Below are 15,295 nucleotides of genomic sequence, written 5' to 3'. Positions count from 1 at the left end.
TTTCAGCAAGCGGACCTGACCTAGGGTGGATTTTATATTGGGTTTTAAATATTCGGAAGACGCAACATTAAAATTCGGTTTAATTCGGTTTTAAGGGGGGGATTGCATATATGTTAATGGTTTTAAATATGTTGTGCGCCGCCCTGAGTCCCTGTCGGGAGAAGGGCGGCATATAAATTAAATTAAATAAATAAATAAAATAAATAAATAAACAAGCATGTCAAACTCGCGATGTCACATGACATTGCGTGACGTATCGCGGGTTTTTCCCCATTGCCGGCAATGGGGTGGGCGTGGTTTCAGCATGACGCATCCGACCCATGGGCCAGCAGTTTGACATGCCTGCTATAAAAGGAGAAGGTTTTGGCGGAAGAGGGAAAGGAAAAAAAAAGACAATGGGGGAAAGAGAAGGGGACTGCAAAAGAGAGACGGAGAAGCGCAGCCTTGAGAGGAATCAGCTGGAGGTGCACGGAAGAGAAAAGGGGGGAGAGAAGAGAGGATATAAAAGGGAAGAGAGGAGAGAAAGGATATAAAAGAAGGGAGAGAAGAGAGGCTATAAAAGGGGGGAGAGAAGAGGATATAAAGGGGGAAAGGAGAGGATATAAAAGAAGGGAAGAGGATATAAAAAGGTGACAGAAGAGGATATAAAAGAAGGAGGGGGAGAGAAGATATAAAAGAGGGAGGAGAGAAGAGGGGATATAAAAGGAGGAGTGAATCTGGCTTCTCCATTGACTTTGTCAGAAGGTTGCAAAAGGGGATCGATGACCATCATAAATATGAATCAGTTGCCAAGCATCCAAACGTGATTGACCCTGGGGATGCTGCAACGGTCACAAGTGTGAAAAATGGTCATAAGTCACTTTTTTCAGTGCTGTGGTAACTTTGAACAGTCACTAAGTGAACTGTTGTAAGTTGAGGACTACCTGTATCACTTTTTCCCCCCCCTTTTTTTGGTCATCAAGTTTTTGACTCCTTGCTAGGCGAATACTCTAATATTGCCATATCCTAAAAGGGGTACAATCTGTGAAAGGGTTGAAAAGGCCTGTTCTAGACAGCAGCAGCACCACCACCACCACAGACGCCCCTCCTGCACGTGTGGAGCGGGGCAGGCTGCCCAGGGCGGCAGACTCGCCTCCCAGCAGGAAAGCAAGGCAGGGGCCAGAGCAGGGGTAGTCAACCTTGGCTCTTTTATGACTCGTGGACTTCAACTCCCAGAATTCCTGAGCCAGCTAAGCTGGCTCAGGAATTCTGGGAGTTGAAGTCCACGAGTCATAAAAGAGCCAAGGTTGACTACCCCCTGGGCCAGAGCATCCTCCGCGGACCTTCCGAGGCGACGCTGCGCGGGGATTCTTTCAGCGCTTCCTCGGCTGGCCGCCTGGCGGCGCCGTCCCTGCGTTCGCTGTTGCTGTACTCCTCGTGGCCACGCCCCGTCCGTCTCTGGCCGCTCCCCTCCCAGGAGGAGGAGGAGGAGGAGGAAGATGGCGGCGCTCGGCCCCCTCGGCGGCGGCGCGCAGGTAGGCAACCAAGAGGAAGGGCGGCGGAGGGATGAGAAGGGAGAATGGCGGCGGGAAGAAGGGGAGGAAGAGCAGTCGCAATTCAAGAAAGCCGAGATACTCCCGCCGTGAGTCAGGAAGCAGAGTCGGGGAAGGGAAGGCAGCCACCACCTCCCCGCAAAACACGCGACCTTGATGGGAGGTGGTCTCTCGGGCGGGAGGGGCGTCCGTTCTTTCCCTTCCCAGGGAAGGACGGAGCGTCGGGCGCCGACGGGGAGGGACCGGCAAGGCCAGCAGTCCTCGCCGTCGGAAAGGGATCAGGCAACTCAGCCCTGATAGGGGACAGACAGCTGTGCTGCCTCCAGGACTGGGAGGCGGAGGGTCCCGTCGCCACCCATCAGGACCACGGCCCAGAAGCCCCTTCTTAATACACAAGTGACCCAGCCCAGCCTACCTCACAGGGCTGTTGGAAAGAAATCTTGTCCGCGGGTATAGCGGGCTGGGATGCTACAGTGGAGAAGAGAAGGGGCTGGAAGTCCTCTAGGCCGGGATTTGATTGAAGGACCGCTGTTGCACAGCTTTTGCCTGTGTATAGAGTGGGTGTGCGTGTTTGGAGAGACGCTTAATAGGTGCTGAAGAGTTTAAACGCTGCCAATTCAAGCCATAAAAATATATATTTCCTAGAAAAGCAGGACTCGGATGATGCAGTTTGTACCCTTGGATGTTTCCAGAGGTAGAACCCAGCTAGAACTGAACATTGAGAATTTACTCAGTTTAAACACTGGGAAATTTGGGAAGCCCAGTACAGAACCAAAAGACTGAAGTGGGACCAATTCGAGCAGATGGTGTCTTTCCTTCGGGGAAAACATTACAAAGCTTGGTGAGAGAAGCCTAGAAATTAAGCCAAATAAAAATCATTTCCAGATAAACATGGGTGTAGTCAGGCTGTAGACCTCACAGCTTATGCTCTGCTTTGTCCAGCATTTTAGTGGCCATCTCGGGAAGTATGAGGATTTTTTTAGGGCTTGTATTTCTCACTGAATAACAAACAATTTAACAATGACATATAAGCAATTAAAATATATCTGAGGATCACATTGTCAAATAATAGCATATGGAATACTGTACATTTTGTAAGAGAAGGCCAACACATCATAAAGTTATTTGGCAAAAAGCTACACACTGCCACCAAATTTAAGAGCCAGGTTAGCCGTAACGTAAGAACTTACTAGGGATTAAAATATAATAATTACAAAGTCCTTGGAGAATACTGTCTTGAGGACCTGACTGTATTTGTAGACGTGGTGCCAAGAGATCTTCTTTGGAGAAAATAGTCTGTAACCTGCAATAGTTGAAGATACTTTTTTGATGGCCTCATAACCTGCAGCCTAATTCAGGTGCCATTAAAAAGTGGCTCAATGGCCTACAGAAGCTGCCTGGATTCTGCACTGAAGTTCAAGGGAAGTTTCAGTTCCCTAGGCAGCTTCAGCCACAGAAGAATTTCCTTACTAGATTGGAGGAATGTTGCAAGGGATGGAATTTAGTGCAAGGCTGGGGAGAATATACAATGGCCTCTGACACTGAGCTGGCTGTTCTGCCGGATATGGTCTGTCACAATAAGGGAGGGGTTTTGTGCAACCCTGGATGATGAACTCCGACTGGTAGGGTTACATGGGGAAACATAATCCAGGATTGGTGTGTTCCCTTCTGTCTTGGTTAAATCCAGAAGTTTGTGTACAGCAATTCTTAGTAAAAAAAAAAATAGGAACAGGTTCCTAGGGATAATTGTTAACTAAGGACCTCTTGAGCAAAAATTCAGTCATGCCAGGAGACAGATGTTTTAATTATTCTAAGAATGTAACTGGGCTTTAATGAGGCTTCCCCCCCCCCCCAAATGAAATAGTACACAGTAAACCTTCAGCCATAAAAGAAGATGGCAGAGGGATCTCTGGTGTATGGAATGTGTCATGAGTACTCGGAAAAAGAAACATTTATATCTTTCTCTTGGAGGGAAGCTGATCCGGGGATCTATGTATATGAAAGAAAATCCAGCAATCTCTGTATAGATAACGCGTAGATTTGTTGCATGCATGTTAATAGATAATGTTGCTAAGAGCATTCCTTCTGAGCTTGTTCTGGTTCAAGCGAGAATCATATGCCTGATGCCAAGTGCTGTTTTCCAGGCTCCTTTTTTGGACACGGACCCAAAGTCCTTAGAACCCTGAATACTGCTTCTGCCCAGGCTGATTTGTATTCCTGCAAAGTTAATGGCTGCTGTCTAGCAGAGAAAGCATCTCCATGTTGGCTCTGCTTGCAGAAAAGCCCAGAACCACGCATAGCCCAGATGTCAAGCACAACCAGTCAGTTATAAATTGCTCTTTTCAGAAAGGGTGTTTTGAAGCCAAGCGCTTCTGGAAGATTTGGATGCATCTCATTCTGGCTTGTAAATTCCAAGGGCTGTGCAGAGGAAGAGGCCCAGGCAAAATATCCTCCCCCTTGAATCCTCTGGGTCTCTTTATTATTTAATGTCGACCTTTTTCCCATCCTCCATTTTTTCCCCAGATATAATGAAAATTGGTGATAGGGTGAGGTATTGCTCCTAATTAGACCAGCCTTGCAAATGTTTTTTTATCTACCTAATAATAGATTATAGAAGGCACTTCCTGGTGTTCTGATGGCATTTCCTTGCAAGTTTACACACTGATGCTGAATTTATTGATGCTGTAGACTCTGCCAATTACAGAGATAAAGAGGCGTTTTTGTCTAGGCTCTATTGAGTAGCAGTTCTTGAGGAGGATGTATGTGGATAGCTTTTGTATGAGCGATTGTAGCATCCACACATGCCAAAGATATCACATGTTCATTGTGGGAAATAGAATTGGTTGTTGAACACCAGGATTCTGTAGGATGAGAACTTGTACTGGGCTGCCCATTAATCAGAGCTATTAGTTACAGCTTATCATTTGTCTTGAGCAAAAAGAATCTTTTTTGACCTTGCATTTCTTTCCCACCCTTCAAGGCAGATAAAATTTGGATTTCTGTCTCTTGCTGGAAAACCAGAGGAAACATTGTTGATATTGACCATAGGGATCATTGTTGGTGATTTTGCATAGCATTAAAACCAAATGGTAGGCCACAGTTCTGCATAACAGAATGAGTATTCATGATGATATGTGGTTAGCCTTTATTTTACACATTGGATGATGAAGGAATCATGAAGACAGCTGCATAGCTCTTCTTGATTACCTTACACTGTGAGTTCTGTTTGCCTTTCAGACAGTAAAGAAGAATAAAAGAAAGTCATTCAGTTAAGCCTGAATTGGGGTTCTTGAGACTTTCCAGAAGGACATATCTGGGATACAACTCCCATTATCATGAATAATTGGTCAGGCTGTCTGAAGCGGATTAGAACAGAAGTCAAATATAGATAGATGGTTTGTAGAAGGGAGGCATATGTGTATATTAGTAGTCCTTGACATACAACCATTCATTTAGTGACCGTTCAAAGTTAAGTGGCACTGAATAAAGTGACTTATGACTGTTTTTCACACTTACAACCATTGCAGTATTCCTGTGGTCACATAATCAAAATACACACAAGTCAAGGACTACCAGAAATTAAGTACCAACCAATTGTGCAGAAAGCAGAAGTAAAACTTATTCATTGTTTGGGGATGGGGATGTTTGTAACTTAGCAATATCAGAATGAGAAATGGGGTGAAATTCTGTGGCAATTTTGCACTTTACCTGAACTGTGGAATAATGGTATTCTAACATTGCATATTGAGAATAAGAGTGGAACTTCCATGTGCTCCCTCTCTTTTGTTTCCATAGCATTCTGTTCCCATTTTGAGTTTCAGGGCTTACTCCTGGTCTTGTGAAAAAAAATGTTGTTAGTTCAGTTTTTAAGTGACAGCTTCTTAAAGCTTTGTTGTCTCATTCTATCTTTGTTAAGCTCAGCCAAGGTGGCTGTCTTTCTTTCCTTTTCATTATAAATTAGCTGAAATAAGAAGAATGGGCAGTAACTGATATATTTTTTAATGTTATCTGTATTTATCATCCGCTACTGGACCACCATGCAGCTACTGTATGCTTTCTCAGAAAAAGCCAAATATTGCTTTTGGGTGTTATTTAGACTGAACTCAAACGAGAGAGCAGTGGGAAGTCCTTTAAAACAACTGAACTGTCCTTGAGCCTGTTTAAAGAAAGAAATGTTTGTCCATTGATAATTCTTTGGAGGGCAAGTGAATGATATGTTATTGCAGTCAGAAAGTGAGAAGCTGAGATGGTAGGCAGCATCTTTAGACCTGTTCTGGCTGGCTACAAATGATCTGATGCGATTCCTATGCAGGACCTTTCAACTTTATTCATACCTCTCCCTATTCTTGTACTAAGCCATTTCTTTAAAAAATTAAATAAATGGTGGGGCATTTTTAGAAGGTTCCAAGCAGAAATAGAGCTGGACCTATTAAAGCAGGGGTCCCCAACCCCCAGGCTGCAGCCCACTACCGGACCTTGAGCCTTTTGGAATTGGGCCGCATCCTCACTTGTGTGAACAGCAGGCGCGTGTGCCTGCCTCTTGCTTGTACCTGCATGCGCACATGCGCTTTACCACCACTTGCGTGGAACTATCCTCCCCACCACCACCACCAATCCGCAAAGTTGTAGAATTCTGCATTACAATGAGTAGACCTGGCTGTGTGCAAGAATAACTTTCACCTTGCATTTCCCCCCCTTTTTTTTAGCTCTCCGCCGGTAACCCTCTGTATGAGACATATTACAAGCAGGTAAGTGTGCTACAGTTCTCCTTTTCTCCTCTCTCCCTTGAAATCCTGCCTTTTTTCTTATCTATTGGCTAATATGAGCACCCAGCATATGTGTTTTGTAGACATTGTGCTGGTCTATTAGAAAGTAAATATAAAATTTACAAGTTCATTTGATATAATAAAAGCCAGCATTGATTTATGTATTATTATGTCAATTTATATTGCTGCCCATCTCAGATTCATGAGTCTGGGTTGTAGTTTTTAAGTTTTTTCTTGCACCCTTTGAATCTTTCTGTGAGTGAGCCTGGCTAAAAAAACTCTTTTAAAGTGAAATAAGGATCATGGTTTGCTCTATTTAAATTAGTTCCCAAAAGAAACCAAGAACAAGCTGTAATGCTAAGTAAATTACAGATAGCATTGTCTAGTAAACAAGAATAACATACATCAATATGCTGCTGATGCATTAGGATACTAGAATTGTAATGAATTTTAACTTCATGTCATGTATGATAAAATGTAATAGCGTGTAATGCTCATACTTTGATGAAGCCCTGTCAATAGGTCACTAAGTATAAATTAAAAAGTTGCTTGAATTTACCCAAGCATAGATGAAATTATTCAAAAGATAATCAAATTACCTGTAAACCCTCTTACTTGATTCACTGTGGTGGGAAAACATATTGAATATATAATAACAGTCTACCTACTTTAGTCAATTATAGGTCTGTTCTTCCAGTACTATATAAGAACATTTACCCTATACACAAGATATCCATAACTTTTGATATATCACTTAGGACAGGGTGTTCAAAGTTTTTAGCTAGTGAAATGCATTTGGAATTTTGAGACATGTTCTGGGTTCTGCCATAAAAGGGGAAATGTTTAATTCACAAAATGATTGCCATGGTGGCATTGTGAGCCCCACTGAGCTGGGGGGGGCTTGGAAGGCACGAAAGAAGAGGTCCCCTACCTACAGAGTCTCCTACTATGTTGAGAACTCAAATCTAGAACACATACATCTGTAATAGACCCGACCTTATTAACTTCAAATCAAAATGTAGCAATAATAAGACAAGCTCAGATCCTGCAAATTAGCATTTCTACTTCCATATTATGTTTTCAACAAAAATTCATACTTTAATCCAATATGTGGGAAATCTTGTATTATCCGCATTCTGAAATCAAAAGAAATTTACTTCAATTTCAAACTCAGTGTAAACAACTCAGAAAGCATTTAAAGCAATGTCAGCCGAGATATTACAACCTTTGGCACCAAGCCTGAGTTATTGCAACTTATAAAATAACCAGATTGAACGCCAAACCTTGTACTAAAGAAATAAGATTAGAAGATTTAAATCAGGTCAACAAAGATCTATGTTGTACTCAGCGTTATGATGATGTTAATTTCATCAGAAGCTTTTAATAATTCAAAATAATGAGGCTAAAAGCTAAATTGAAAAGAATAGTAGATGAAAGCATTCTTAAGAAGTATCTTAACACATTCTTGTAGAGGTTATAGTAAGAGCAGAACAAGCCAACAGAGGCCTAATTTCAGTGGGAAATAGGAGGTAGTGTTTGATTATTTGTCATATTTAAACCATTTATATAGTCCCCATCTTATGGGTTGGCCCATAGTGAGGAAGTGAGATAAAAGTGGCTTGTTCCTTTCCTTTTTGGCGGGTTTGCTGAAGAGTTAATATTTTCTTTGCAGGTGGATCCAGCTTGCACTGGTAGAGTTGGGTCCAATGATGCTGCTCTGTTTCTCAAAAAGTCTGGCCTCACGGATGCTGTCCTGGGGAAAGTAAGTCAGGCATCTTCTCCATTCTAAATGCCAGAGGAAAATACATGTTAGGGCAGTGGTGGCGAACCTATGGCACGTGTGCCAGAGGCGGCACTCAGAGCCCTCTCTGTTGGCATACACGCCACCGCCGCCAGCAGCAGGTGCATCAGGCCACCGCCGCCGCCCGGAGCAGGAGCCCCGCCCAGCACAAAGGAGGCGAAGCGGCCGACTAGCAAGCTCGAGTAGAGGTGGTAGAGCAGAGGTCACCAACCATTGTCGATTGGTGGACTGGAAGAAAAGGGAGGGGGAAGCATTTTACATGCATGCACGGGGCCGCAAGCATGGACGTGTTGCAAATGGGGCGGGGCTAGTGCCTACACGATACTAGCCCTGCCCCGTTCTTGCATGGTGCAGCGCCTTGTATCTGCACCCCACGGCACGGCCGTTTTTGCACCTTGTAGCATGGTGGCCCATTTTTGCACCCCCGGTTTCTGCGTGCCCTGGCACTTTGCGATAAATAAGTGGGTTTTGGGTTGCGGTTTGGGCACTCGGTCTCTAAAAGGTTCGCCATCACTGTGTTAGGGAAACCAGTTGCAAGTGTACGTTCATAAGCAATCTCGAGTCACAGGACACAAATGACTGCCTGAATCCCTGAAGGAACACTGCTGCCTTTCTGGTTTTGGCAGCTTCTTTCAGCTAAAACAAATGTAAAAAGATGAGAGAGAATCCTTTGGAAAGGTCTTAACTCTCCTCTATAAGATGACTCCAGGTCACCTAATGGGGAGATGGGTGGCATAAACATTTAATAATAAATAAATAGAAAATACTATTTACCAGCTGTGCTGGGATGGGGAATACTGGGAGTTGAAGTCCACACATCTTCAACTTGCCCAGGTTGAGAAACAGTGCTTGCTATTATTTATCATTAAGTACCAAATTTCTTCCCGTCACACATGAGTCATAGTGACTCATCAATTTATAAACCATTTTTGTGTTTAAAATATATATCTGGAATGATACTAGCAAAGATAAAGGTTTTAAAAATAATCTGAAATATATTAGCAAAGATAAAGGTATGAACAATTCTTCTGTACCTGCTACCTTCCGGGTGCTTGATGGGCTCTAGGTCCCATTAATTTCAATCATTGAATTAGAGATGTCGCTGCATATAAGAATAAAGGCAGAAGAAAATAATACAACCTTGGACGTAGCACTTCCTGTCTTTAGGAGGAGCAGATTTGAAGAGGCAGATTACTTTCTGTCTCTATTTTGAAGCGATTTTGTTCTAAATTGAATGATGTCAGCATGTGATTTTGTATATTCATAGATATGGGATTTAGCAGATCCAGAGGGCAAAGGATTTCTGGATAAACAGGTATGTGAGTATATCAATTTTGAGATAAAGCCGCCTCCATCTGTTGAAACCTCTCCTTTGAAATATCTGGGTTGAAATTAGGGCCTCAACTCCAGTGCGAATGTCTGTTTGAAAGAGTGGAACACACAATTAGGTCTAGTTCTGCCTGAATATCGAGACAATGCTGTCCCTGAATGTCCACCAGTCTGGTGAGCGAGCTGGACAGTCTATTGAAGAATGTTCTTTTTCATGAAAATAAAGGTAGACATTGGGCTTGTGAACAGTGGGCCTTTCCCCCCTCACTCTCCTTGCTTTTCTGTCTCGTTCAGGGATTCTTCATTGCGCTGCGGCTAATTGCCTGTGCCCAGAGCGGCCATGATGTCATTCTCAGCAACTTAAATTTGACGTTACCTCCTCCAAAATTTGTAAGTGTTAATATTGCCTTGAAAAGGGCTGTTTTTGACTGGAACATAAGTGGTCTCTGACAGATACAAAATTTAGAGTTTTGTGATTTCCTAAATTTGGTCAATAAACTTTATGACTTGGGGCTTGGTTGCCTGAGTTAAATATTTCTATATTTCAAAGGAAACCATAGGAAGTGCTTTGATATATTTTATTTGTTATTACAGCAGGACAATACAAGCCCCCTGCTGCTTGCTTCCACAGACGCTCACTGGGCTGTCAGAGTAAGTGTCCAAGAGAAAAGTATCCAGTAGTATCCAGCAAGGAGACCCCTTTCTTAATTAAGCTTTTTAATTTAATTTGTGCCTCAATTGAACTCTACTGTTTATTAATCTGAATGATTAATACCAATTTCATGTAAGTCACTGTATGCAGCACGAAGCTGAATTTACTGTTTTCCTAGTTGCGTAATACTACCTATGTGCAACATTTACCAAAGAATGTATGCAACATTTACAAAGGTTTAACAATAATTTCAGGGAACTTGCAAATATTCTTTATAGTTAGTCCTCATTTAGTGACTGTCTCATTTAGCAATTATTTGCAGTTACAATAATGATGAAAAAATAACATTGCGACCAATCCTTTCATTTACGACCTTTGCAGGTCTGTAAAGCATAAGAAAGCTGAAATAAAATCATAAGCACAGTCACAGTTTCACTTAGCAACCGCTTTGCTTAATGACCAAGTTGCCGGTCGCAGTTGTGATTGTTAAATGAGGATTACCTGTAGCACTATTTCTTTGGTGTTTCCAGGTGAGACTTTTACTATGCAGTCACCCTGCCTCCTTCACAAAATGTTACAGGGAATCCAGACAATATTATCTTCCATTTGAAACTATCTTGTGTTTTCCTTCTGCTTCTTTCACATTTTCTCCTTCCAGAAAGATTCATTGTGGAAGAAAAGATAGCTATATAACATAATTTTTGATTAATAGACTCTAGTACTTGCCCATACGAAAGCACGATTTAATATAGAAATAGAAAACTAAATTCAAGATAATAATGTTTTGCAGTCTGTGGAAAACAGCAGCTCAATATAAACTGATTTTAGTCTGTTCCTTCTTAACTAGGTAGAAGAGAGGGCCAAGTTTGATGGCATTTTTGAAAGTCTTTTACCTGTCAATGGTTTACTTTCGGGAGACAAAGTGAAGCCAGTATTGATGAACTCCAAACTACCTCTTGATGTCTTGGGACGGGTGAGCAAAATTCTCCCTTCTTTTTCAACTGTATGATTTGAGTGCATTACTTCGGCCTGCTTTGAACTAGGCAAATATTTGTACTAGAGTAAAGCAAGATTGGATCCTACCCAGAATTTCAAGCAATCTGGGCTCTTAAAATTCAGTTGTCATGGTTCCGACAGATGAACTCTTCAAAGAACTTTGAGGCATTGTTTACCTTAAAGAAACTTTATTGGAGCAGCATAGCATCGGCACATACATAAGCGAAGCCAAAATCTGGATTCCCCTCCCCTGAGCACATAGTATCAAACACAATCCCCTCCTCTAATTAACAGTCATAAATCACATTCTCCAATTAGTTTGAAATGTAGGCTTTCCCTCCTATTCTCCAACCCACCATTTCTTATTATCTCTTATTTCAGTAGAGATTCACACACTATTACAATATTGTTATGTCTAACTAACTCCCATTACATTCCTCCTCCCCTCCCCCCAGTATCATCTAATTCTAAGAGTAAAGCATAAGAAAGAAAAAGGCTGCATCTCCATATGTTGTCAAAGCAAGAACATCCGATGTTAGCAGCATTGACATCGGTTCTGGTTTATTTATCTTGCTGCTTTAAAGAATGAGGGAACTGAGAAATGCTCAGTTGAAAGAGCTGTATCCAAAAGCAGATTACTCAAATATTAGTCTTGCTGACTCTTTTGCATGTGCTTTTAAAATCTACTATCATGCTTCTTGCCTTATGTTTTGCTGCTAAAAACGTTATTGAAGTTTTTAAATTGTTAGTTAGGCTTAACAGTTAAGCTCAGGTAATTATTAGACTTGCACATGGGGTACAAAAAGAATTAACCAGCTGAATAAAAAAAAAAATCTGGAATTATCCATGATGAACCATAATGAAATGTCTTTTTTTTAAAAAGAACATTCCTTTAACTGCTCTTCTGATACATCCTTTTCCCTTGCATTTGTGTCCAAATGGTTATAGGTGTGGGATCTCAGTGATATTGATAAAGATGGGCACCTTGACAGAGATGAGTTTGCCGTGGTAAGTTTGCTATGCTTGCTCTTGTCATGTAACCGAAGGGGATTCCTGAGTGCCTCACCTTCAGGGTCAGGGACAGGGTTATGTCCCAAGTCCTCATTTGTATAGAAGAGGCCGACCACAGTAGGAATCCACAATATCAAACTCCTTGGTTAGTTTTCCTTTTCCCAGGGTTCTATCCACCTCTGTTAGTCCAGCCTCCCTCCCTCCAGCCCTTGCCTGACCTGCTCTCTCATGCTTGGCACTACCTCTCCGCCATCTTCCCCTCCTCCTCCTCCTCCTCCTCCTCTTCCTCCTCCTCCTCCTTGTTGCCCTCTGCAGACGTCTTTTCCCTCTGGGCCTTGCAGGCGATGCACCTGGTCTATCGTGCCCTTGAGAAGGAATCCGTCCCCTCTGTGTTGCCCCCATCTCTTGTTCCACCTTCCAAGCGGAAGAAAGTGCCAATCTTTCCTGGGGCAGTGCCAGTTCTTCCAGCCAGTCCTCCCCCAAAAGACAGTTTGCGGTCCACTCCGTCACACGGCAGCGTCAACAGCCTCAACAGCACAGGAAGCTTGTCCCCTAAACACAGCCTGAAGCAAACCCAGGTAGGTGTAGCCTTTAGCAGAAAATGCAAGCATATTGTGCAAAGGTGAGCCTTCCCCCCCTTTTTTAAAAAAAAAATTGGAGTGTGTATATGTAGAAAGGATTGTGTCTAGGATATCTTTACATTTGTGGCATGTAAGTATAATGGATCTGACTAGAAGTTTTTTAAGTACAGATTTCTGTACTTAAAGTAACAATTGTGCTGAAATTGATCTTACGTCCATCTAACTCCGTATCCTACTTCAAAAATGACTACTTGGTTATCTGGAAAACTCCAAATAGTGGACAAGACTGTTCTTTCATAGAACTCTTCCTCAGCAAAAGCATTGAGAAGCAAATTGTGTTCTTTGAATATAGTGCCTCTACAAGCGACTCTTAGAGTGGCCATCACTTGAGATCTTTCTAAGGACGAATGTTGGAATGGCAAATCTGACAATCATGTTAAGCACAAGCTTGGGAATGGTGCTAGTTGAGGATGCAACCTGCAACTAGTCTTTCTGGCTTTAAATGCTGGTCTCCAGCTCTGCATTATCAATGTAACTTGGTAGAAACCTCTCCTTAGCAGGGAGCCTCCAATGCTACCAAATTGCTCAGGGTGGATGATTTCTGGGATTGAATGGTGAAGAAGCCTCTTCTCAGGACCTTTATCCAGAATAATTGAAAAAAAAAGTAGGTTAAAACTATAAGCTTAGTTTTTAGATAAACTTGTATTTGTGAAGACTGAGGAGTACTGGTGAAACTGGAAGGAGTAGTGACACGCAGCCAACGGTTTTTCGGCCCAAGTAACTTGGGAGAAAGTGGGTGGTGGGATGCTTTGTCTGTAACTTCTTACATGACTCTTTCATCTGCAAAACCAGTCAATTAAGAGGCTCTGTTCTTAATTCAGCCGTCTGCAAACTGGGTGGTGCCACTGACTGACAAGATTCGCTATGATGAAATATTTCTGAAGACAGATTTGGACCTGGATGGCTTTGTGAGCGGCCAGGAAGTGAAGGATATTTTCATGCACTCGGGGCTTTCCCAGAACCTCCTAGCACACATATGGTATGAATTTTTCTTCCCTTCTCTTTTTTATCATAGGAGATGATATTTTCCAATCAAAACTACTGACGTTGCTCTTAATGCCACAGACGCTATCTTGAGATTGAATTAGCTGTGGAATCAGCTGAAAGCTTCTGAGATACTCTGCATCTCTTGAACAGCAATTGTCTATTGAGCTGTCTATGGAAGCAGTCTGTTGTTGTTTTTCTGGCAGGGCTTTGGCTGATACCAGGCAAATGGGAAAGCTCAACAAAGATCAGTTTGCACTCGCCATGTACCTCATTCAGCAGAAGGTCAGCAAAGGCATTGACCCACCACAGGTGCTGCTCCCAGATATGATCCCTCCTTCAGAAAGGACCACTCCTGTCCAGGTGAATTCATAGCATAGACATCTATTCTGACAGTCTCACGGGGGCCTTGCTTCCCCTTTCCTCTGTCAACTGATATGTTGTGGGGGGAAAGTTCTTACATCTGTTTACTGTTAAATGGTTTCGTCTTCCTGTTGCCCAAAACATGGGACCATATTTGGAGCAAGAAAGGTAGCCCTGTTTGCTGCTGATGCTTTTGTTTTGAATCTATATTCTGCTAAAGCTCTCGGAGCTGTTTGTAACCTTAAAGCGGGAAAAAAATTATTGAACCAAGGTAACCCGAATGGTCTAATTTACACAATGCCCAGACTTCTGTGGGAGTAAAATTTAGGAAAGTTGTGGCCACTTCAGGACCTCCATGCTTTCTGACTACATTTCCCAGGAATCTGTAGGCTGTGTGGTGGAAGGCAAGATGGGGGGATATATCCCCACCCTCTTTCCCGTCTTCCTTTGGCCCCTGTGCCCAAATTGGTTGGTGGCAAGGCTTGATGAGCGGGCAGCCATTAACTGCTTGGAACCGAGGCCGAAATTTGAAATATTTTAATGGCTGTGTCCATTGAGGGAAGGATGGTGACTCAGATACAATTTTTCTAGTGGTCTGATGCTCTTATTTGTTCTTCACCCCCTCCCTGCAAAGTGTCAGGGAGTTCTGCAGGCCAGCCAAGGAGGAGGCGGTGGCAGCTTCATCAGGCTCTCCTGAGGGGGAGGGAAATGGCACAAGCCTATATTATATGTAGAAAGAAGAATGGGTGGCCTAGTGTGCATATAATGATCCCCGAAGGCCAGTGCCAGGTTTCAGCAGTTGAACATCTGGCTCTTGCGAACTGCTGTCTCTAAATCACCATGGCCCAGATGCAGCGACCTCACCCTCTTGCTTGTCTGTGCTCCTGTTCTCTTGTTTCCTCTTCTCTCTGATTCTGTGGGAAACTCTGCAAGTCCCTCTTGTTTCACTGACTTTCCCCAGAATTGCCTGAGCTCCTGCCCCTTTGTCCTTTTTCCTCTAGACTCTCTCAGGCTACTTGGCCTCTGTAGGAACTGAGATCTCGACACTCTCAGAAATGCGTCGTGTGAGTAAATGGGGCACTCTGAAGAACGCAGCCCCTCCCCATCAAACCTCAGGTGGCATTTGCTTTGTCCATGCAAAACACCTTTTCCCATCTCAACAGCTTTGTGGAGTTTCCCCACATGATGCAGAGGGCGCAGGGTGGAGGGTGGCTGATGAG

General features: G+C 43.0%; 1 protein-coding gene across 1 annotated transcript in view; it reads left to right on the top strand.

The window, feature by feature from the left end:
* The first annotated feature begins 1,476 nt into the window (after window positions 1-1,476).
* EPS15L1 (epidermal growth factor receptor pathway substrate 15 like 1) overlaps window positions 1,477-15,295 on the top strand; it is a 50,907-nt gene continuing 37,088 nt past the window's right edge. Inside the window, exons 1-11 of the mRNA XM_015809973.1 lie at window positions 1,477-1,514; window positions 6,239-6,280; window positions 7,971-8,060; window positions 9,367-9,414; window positions 9,723-9,818; window positions 10,023-10,079; window positions 10,928-11,053; window positions 12,025-12,084; window positions 12,429-12,665; window positions 13,550-13,707; window positions 13,919-14,075. Of these exons, the coding sequence (XP_015665459.1) occupies window positions 1,479-1,514; window positions 6,239-6,280; window positions 7,971-8,060; window positions 9,367-9,414; window positions 9,723-9,818; window positions 10,023-10,079; window positions 10,928-11,053; window positions 12,025-12,084; window positions 12,429-12,665; window positions 13,550-13,707; window positions 13,919-14,075 (1,107 nt within the window). The 5' untranslated portion in view covers window positions 1,477-1,478. The remainder of the gene's footprint in view (window positions 1,515-6,238; window positions 6,281-7,970; window positions 8,061-9,366; window positions 9,415-9,722; window positions 9,819-10,022; window positions 10,080-10,927; window positions 11,054-12,024; window positions 12,085-12,428; window positions 12,666-13,549; window positions 13,708-13,918; window positions 14,076-15,295) is intronic.

Source organism: Protobothrops mucrosquamatus, unplaced genomic scaffold (assembly GCF_001527695.2).
Source record: "Protobothrops mucrosquamatus isolate PMUCROS unplaced genomic scaffold, P.Mucros_1.0 scaffold6, whole genome shotgun sequence".
NCBI classification, from domain to species: domain Eukaryota; kingdom Metazoa; phylum Chordata; class Lepidosauria; order Squamata; family Viperidae; genus Protobothrops; species Protobothrops mucrosquamatus.
This window is presented reverse-complemented; position numbering and strand designations above follow the sequence as displayed.